The sequence below is a fragment of the Lactuca serriola genome, chromosome 6 (assembly GCF_051521515.1).
Source record: "Lactuca serriola cultivar US96UC23 chromosome 6, Lser_US96UC23_V15, whole genome shotgun sequence".
NCBI lineage: Eukaryota > Viridiplantae > Streptophyta > Magnoliopsida > Asterales > Asteraceae > Lactuca > Lactuca serriola.
Genome location: NC_136413.1, coordinates 191,163,349 through 191,171,459, shown reverse-complemented (window position 1 = coordinate 191,171,459; position 8,111 = coordinate 191,163,349). Strand labels below are relative to the sequence as shown.

Below are 8,111 nucleotides of genomic sequence, written 5' to 3'. Positions count from 1 at the left end.
GCGTCGGCTTGATTGTACACACCAGGGAAAGAGTTATATTTCGAGGATCTTGGATTATTAATCAAACAATTATGGAGTTGTGTTGTAAATTAAATAAATGAGATTTTTTTGAAATGTGTTATGAGAATTATGTGATTTTTAAAATGAAAATTTTGTTTGAAAATTTATGTCGTTACAATCTTGAGGGTGAATATTACATCCCCCGACTCTAAATATTGAGTATGATAATTCGCCTCATAAGGTTTTAACTGTCGCGAAGTGTAAGCAGACACATGACCCATTTTCATAAGTACTACACCCAATCCCATAATCGAAACATCACAATAAACCACAAAATCATCCACACCCTCGGGAAAGTTTAGTATTGGAGCCTCGCACGACTTCTGTCCCAATGTCTCAAATGTCGTCTGTTGCTCAGGCTCCCATAAAAAATTGACATTCTTCTTCACCAACCGATTCAAAAGAATTGCAATCTTGGAGAATTTCTAAATAAATCTTTGATAATATCTTGCTAAACCAAGGAAGCTTTGAATCTCAAATGGAGACTTCGGTACCTCCCAATGTGTAGAGTATAATTGTGTTGTGATATGTCGAACCTCAGGCGGTGTTCTTAGTAACGAATGCTTGTAAATGAAGAGGGTTCCTAAGACTTCGTTATATATGTACTTACTAGGAATATTTATAGGTTCGCATTTCAGTGTCGAAGTCCTTGTATTTTTTTTTATATGTGAGTATCCTATAAATAGGATAGGTACATAAGTGTGTTGTAACTTTTGCATTCTTACGCATTGAGCTTACTCTATCTATCTATCTATCTATCTCTCTTTCTCTCTCTCTCTCTCTCTCTCTCTCTCTCTCTCTCTGCAACTACATTTGTACTCATTCCAGATTTATGATGAATTGAAAAATCTTATTTGCTCTCGTGTTCTTACTTACTCTGATTTACATTACGATTGATTGAGACATAGTTAAAAACATAGTATCAATTGGTATCAGAGCAGAAATCCACAAATCGAGTGGAGAATCTTGATCACATTTTCATCTTATTGATTCATTCACTTCGATTCAATCGTTTTAAAAGTGGAAACGTAACTCTTCGTTCAATCTATGTGATTAAACGATTTTGTATTCGTTTTATCAATCGTTTTGTATCTGATTTCTTTCTTTTCAAGTTTATCCTCTTTTTCTCGATCTAATGGAAAACTTGAATGTCAGCATTGTGATGAACTATGTTAATCTACTTGGATCTAAAAAAAGATTTTGATGCTGCTTCCAGAGTATTACGATCAATGGGCAGATTGTATGGAAGACCATATCAACAGGTAGGGGTGAGCAAAACCGAACCCGGAAACCGAAAAATCGAAAAAAAAACCGACAGACCTGAAACCAAGAAACCGAAACCGAAGCAAAAACCGACGGTTTGGGTTTAGATTTTTTGAAAACCGAAAATTTCGGTTTGGGGTCGGTTTTTGGGTTTGGCAAAACCAAACCGAACCGATTATGTATAATGTTTATAAAATTATATAATTTATATACACATATAAACATTTTTAGCAAAGTTATATCAAAAGGATCATTTGGTTGAGGTGGGTAACGCTCTAATGTGTTTTTCTGGAGGTTTCAAGTTCGAAACATGTCTACAATATTTTAGATCTTTATTTTCGTAGCTAGATATAACATATCCCACATCGGCACATGATTGAAACATAGTTACAGATGCTCGCCTACATAAACACAACCTTCATCCTCTTTCGTTTTATCAAGTATTAGCTTTGTCCCACATCGCTTGAGGGATCAAAGTAGAAGCCATCTTCGCTTCTATATAAATGAGGATATGAGATGATAGAAAAATACTTTCAGGTTTGGTTTAACTCATAAACCGAAACCGAACCCGAAACCCGATTTAGAAACCGATAAACCGTAAAACCGAACCCACGGGTTTAGGGTCAGTTAGGGTTCAATTTTTTAGAAACCGACGTCCATCGGTTTGGGTTCGGTTTTGGGTTAAAACCGACCCATACCGACCCATGCTCAGCCCTATCAACAGGATTGATGAAGATCTTTGGCAATCTATTGAAAAAGGTCCTTATTGTGTTGATCTTATTCAAGCTGTAGGAAATTATGGTGTTGCTGAAGATATGATTGCTCAAGGAAAAAAGAAGAAGGCCAATTACAAGAGATGTCTTCGACAACTACACGAAGCTTTTCCGCCAATTGTGTATAACTATATTCAAGGTTGCAAGACTACGAAATAATTATGGGACACTCTGAAAGAGAAATACCAAGGGAATGAGCGAACCGAGAAAAGTTATGTGACTCAATGTTTATCGAAGTTATCTGACTTCAATCAAAATGAGAGTGAATCAATGGAAGCCTATTATGATTAGTTCAATGAGCCTATCTACAAGTGTACCAGATATGGTGTAGTCCATACCACTATCGAGTTCAATATCACTTTCATCCTAGGGATGAAGAAGGAGTGGAAGAACATATGTCTAATAATCAAGACTCAGGAGAGCTTTGACACTTACTTTTTGTCGAATCTCTATAACATTCGGAAAGCACACGATCTTGGGGTGAAGGAGATAGCTAATAAAAACAACAAGATAAAAATTGGAGTTTCAACTCTAACTCTCTCTCTCTCTCTCTCTCTCTCTATATATATATATATATATATATATATATATATATATATATATATATATATATATATATATATATATATATATATATATATATATATATATGCGATTTTTGAGTGATTTTAGGGTAAAACCACCACATCGATTACATTTGACTTTTATCAAATTAAAAACAACTAAGTCAGTTTTTATAATCGTTTTGGTTTATTGTTGTTTTTTTAAAACAAAAACCCTGGCTAGGGTTTGATAGATTTCCAAAATGCTTAATTTTTCAAATTTTTTTTGCATCAGGAACCATTACAAACTTGTTTTGTAAAAATTAAAAAAATAGCTTATTTTTGTTAAAAATAATCTCAGAAAACTGTCATTGATTTTCTCTTTATATTTCTTTCGAACATAATTAATATAATAATAACATTTTTCATAACACCTATTACATACGTAATTTTTGAAAGCCAGCTAGATGGCTGAATTTTGGACATTGTTTCCGCAAACTCATATCATATGCGAGTAAGAAGATCCACCATGTGCGGACGTGGTCTATATTTAGCTACCAAAGGTCGGGCTTTTGGCATCGTGAGACCAGGTCCTTCCTTCATCTCCACCTTCTCCACACCAATTCTCTCCCACTCAAAACACTGAACCAGTGTCCCTAGGGTCAACCCCACCATTCGCATGGCCAAACCTTCACCAGGACACCTCCTTCGCCCTGACCCAAACGGCATAAACTTGAACCCATGATCCCTCTGCCCTTCAACCTGATCAACAAACCTCTCCGGCTTAAATCTCTCCGGCTCCTCCCACAGCTTCGGATCATTTTGCATCGCCCAAAGGTTCACCAAAAGCATTGTTCCCGGTGGGACGAGGAAACCACCGACGATGCATTCTTCTGTGGATTCGTGGGGTGGAATCAGTGGTGCAGCTGGGCACATACGAAGTGTTTCGTTTATAACTCCATGAAGATAGGGAAGATTAGGAAGATCGGAGTCGTTCATAAGTCTTGAAGAACCCACTTTCTTCTCTATTTCGTCAACAACCTTTTTTAGGGAATCCGGGTGGTTCAGTAGAAGAGTTAAAGCCCACTCTAGGGTTCCTGCTGAAGTATCAGTTCCAGCTGAGATCATCACCTTTAATTTGAATCCATAATTAATCCACAAAATTTGGTTAATTAATTAACATAACCTACTTAAAAATCTATATGATCGATATTCCAGAACGATATGTATTTTGAAGACTTACTAGTATCAAGCCTCGAATGATTTCATCTGTATAGTATTCCGGATCAGTTTCTTGCAAGGACAACAGGACATCGATGATAGTCAAAGAATCATGACTCCTCATCCTCCTGTGCCCATCAATCATGTCTTGAATGGAGGAATCCTTCTTTTGATTTAGTTTTACCATCTTCTTTTCAATCGAGTTTACACCAATCCACTTTGCTAGAGGCACAAAGTCTCCGATATTTGATGCACCGCTCAACCGGAAAGTTTCCTCCACCATTTCCTGGAATTTTCTCGCAGCCTTTGGTTCTCCCTTGTTGTCGCTATATAAGCGTCTCCTTCCTGTGATCATTCTCATTATCGTGTTCAATGTAACGTTAAAAAAGCATGACTTCATTTCAACGACCACGAATCCAGGGTTTTTAGAGCTCTTGTGTAACGTAGACATTAGAGAGAGAACCTCATCACGACGAATGTTTGTAAACATCTGAATACGATTGTTGGACAAAATTTCAAGCGAAGCAATTCTTCTTAAGTTTCGCCAATGGTGTCCATACGAGGCCCAAGTAAGAGTGGTGTAGTTGTAACCAAGGTGTTTTCCGGCAAGTAGTTTTGGCCGATTTGCAAAGACTAAATCGTTTGTTGTAAAGCAGTCTTCAGCAGCAGAAGGAGATGAGACAACGAGGACTTTTCGTGAACCAAATTCAAGAAACACAACAGGGCCATACTTGTTGGAAATCTTTGCTAGGGTTCTATGAAGTGGTTTTTTTAAGAGATACAGATGCCCGATTATGGGTAGTGAGAGAAAAGGCCTTGGTGGGAATCTATGGAACATATGAATGAAATGGTTGGTGATCATGTATAAGAAGAGAGAAAATAAAAAGATAGAGCACCAATTCATCATGGAAAGATTTAACAAAATCGACTGGCTTTTAATTTGACTATAAAATCAAGAACTACGAGGTGGTATATATCAAGACTCAAGTAATTAAGCAGTAAACTAATCGGTATATATATAAGAAAACATACGTACTAGACAATTAAAGAAATATATGAGCACAAGAGTATAGATTCGTATTACGAGGAACACTTTGCATCCAAGATATTAGTCGGCTATCAGGTTTTTTAATTAACGCAATGTTCGTTGTTAAGATGATTGAATATTTAATACTCTTATTCTTGTTTTCGATCCTGTTTCATTCTGTTTTTTTCTAGTAAGCTTTCATTTTGAAGGTGATTATTCTAATGTGGTGTCCTTTTCATGCACTACGAATCAGATGTTGATGGATGGGTAGGAAACAAATGTCTTTCCCAAATGGCGTATAATTACTTGGTTATCTGCTCTCTCGTGATGTGTTCATGGCAGAAACAAATGTGCTTTGTCTCCTATAAGTTTGTTACAGCATCCAAGATTGTAGGATAAGATACCTCACTAATAGGAGTTTTTAACAAAATGAGCTTATTTAAAAAAATATTTACCAATTTAGTATAGTTTGAAAAATATTTATCAGTTTTTCTTTCATTTTTTATTTATTTTTTATTATTTCTTATTGTTTTTCTATTTATTTAAAATATCGCATTTTTTACTTTTTATATTTCAGTTTTTTACTATTTTTTGTTATTAAATACCACTTTATTTTTTATTTTATTTTCGTTTCACATTTTTTTTAATATACATTTAACATAAACATCTAACACACAAAAGAGCTTTATTATTTTCGTTTCATTATATGCCTATTTGAGTAATTTTTTTCCGCCGTTTATATAGTAATTATGAGTTTAATTTAATTTCCTTACCGTTTATTTATACATATATTTTTAAAACTTAATCCTTTATAGAAAGAAAGTTTTTTCTCATGTCTTTATTTATACAACATTTGCATGTTTTTTAATTGAGTTTCTTTACATTGAAAATAAAATATAAAAAGCAAAAGTTTACATATTTTTTATGTCTTTACATAAAAACAAATATGTAAAAACATAAAAAACAAAATTTTAAAAAAATCTAATTTGTAAAACGAAAGAAATCATAAAATACATGCATAAAACTAAATATGTAAAAAACATTTAGAAAACAAATTTCCAAATCAATAAAAACTTTTATTTCGAAACATGTGAAAACAAAATTGTAAAAAAAAATGATACAGACAAAATTTGATAACACAACTATTACTTTGTGCAAAGTTGTAAAAGTGAATAGTTGGGTAAGAAACCTGCAAATTATGGTGGTATAATGAACCAAAATAATAAATGGTAGAAAAAAATTAATCAAATAGACATATAATGAACCAAAATAATAAAGCTCTTTTGTGTGTTAGAAGATATTTATGTTAAATGTATATTAAAAAAAACTGAAATATAAATAAAATAAAAAAATAAACTAATATTTAAAAACAATAAATAGTAAAAAAACTGAAATAAAAAAAAAGTAAAAAAGCCGATATTTTAAATAAATAGAGAAACAATAATAAATATTGAAAAATAAATAAAAAATGAAGAAAAACACTAGTTTGATAAATATTTTTCAAACTATACTAGATTGGTAAATATTTTTTTTCACCAACCCCATTTTGTTTAAAAACTCCACTAATAGTAAAGCAAAAAAAACAAATTCTAACTTATTTAATTTTTTGGTGTAGTTTTTTTCATTAAAATTGTCAAATCAAAAAACATATTTTTATTTATATATTTAATATTTATTTACAATTGATTAATAATACTAAAACACCAAATATAAAATATAACTAGATGTAAAACTCGTGTATTACACGGGTTGATTAAAAAAATAAAATATTAAAATATAAATAATACGTATTTTTTAAAATAAAATTTTGAAATAAGGAATATAGAAACATATTAATTGCAATGTATTATAATATTTATTCCATTTGATACTTTACATATATAAATATAAGATTATGTGGCTTTTTAATTTTAAAATTTAAAAAAAAAACCATAAATTGACATGTGGATATTATTTATTTAAAAAATATCATAAAATGACAAGCGTCAAACTTATTAGAGATTGACATGTGGTTAAGAAATTTTTATTTATTAGAGAGGAATATATATATATATATATATATATATATACACACACACACACACTAGATGTTAAACCCGTGTGTTATACGGGTTGATTAAAAAAAATAAAATATTAAAATGTAAATAATAAGTGTTTTTAAAATAAAATTTTGAAATAAGAAATATAGAAACATATTAATTGCAATTTATTATAATATTTATTCTATTTGATAATTTACATATATACGTATAAGATTATGTAACTTTTTAATTTTAAAATTTGAAAAAAAAAACCATAAATTGACATGTAGATATTATTTATTTAAAAAATATCATAAAATGACAAGTATCAAAACTCATTAGAGATTGACATGTGACAAAAAAACATTTATTTATTAGAGAGGACGTTAAAGTTTTATTAGTATAAATTGATTGATGCCTCAACACTAAACTTTACCACAAAATATAATATTGGTAAATAATATAAAACTAAATACCAAATATAATATTATAGTATTCATTAGTATTGAATTAATGTTTCACTAGTACGAATTATTTTTATTTTTTTATGTTAATTAAATTATTATATTTAATAATTTAAAATACAATACATATTTAAATAAAACATATTAGATACTACATAATTAATAATTCTAATAAAATATTATTAATAATACAAGTGACATGATTGTTTAGTAAAAAATGTAGAAGTTGATAATTAACGATTCTAATAAAATATTATAATAATACAAGTAACATAATTGTTTTGTAAAAAATGCAGAAGTTGGATAACAAGGAATATGACTAGATATGGGTCAAGTTTGTAAAAGTTGGATACTTGGATTATAAAATTTTGGTCTCATGTTTACTTAGGGGTTGATTGTTTTCATTCGTAGAGGCCCAATTGTTTGTATCCGTATATGTTCATCAAGTCAAAAAGAGTTTTGTCAAGCAAAGATTAATTCTGGATTCTACTTTACAGTACCGTGTCTATTTTCTCTATTAGCACAATCCATTATATTTTTAATGAGTCCACAAAACTAATAAAATGATATGTATATATCATATCTTTTAATTATCTTTTTTAATTAAATTTAATGATTATATGAATATTTATAATAATAATAAATAAATATTCCATTAATTTAATTAAAAACCATTACACAGCTAAAAGTAAAAATGATAATTAAATAAAAACACTATAAAATTACCATTAAATATTAAT

At 30.4% G+C, this 8,111-nt stretch overlaps 1 protein-coding gene across 1 annotated transcript; it reads right to left on the bottom strand.

Annotated features, from left to right (window-relative positions):
• Positions 1 to 3,022: 3,022 nt before the first annotated feature.
• LOC145057641 (cytochrome P450 81Q32-like) lies at positions 3,023 to 4,906 on the bottom strand. The gene is made up of 2 exons (XM_079005510.1): positions 3,882 to 4,906; positions 3,023 to 3,769 (listed from the first exon to the last, which is right to left on the bottom strand). Exons 1-2 carry the CDS (start codon positions 4,764 to 4,766, stop codon positions 3,143 to 3,145), a joined length of 1,512 nt encoding a protein of 503 aa, XP_078861636.1. The 5' UTR covers positions 4,767 to 4,906; the 3' UTR covers positions 3,023 to 3,142.
• Positions 4,907 to 8,111: the final 3,205 nt, after the last annotated feature.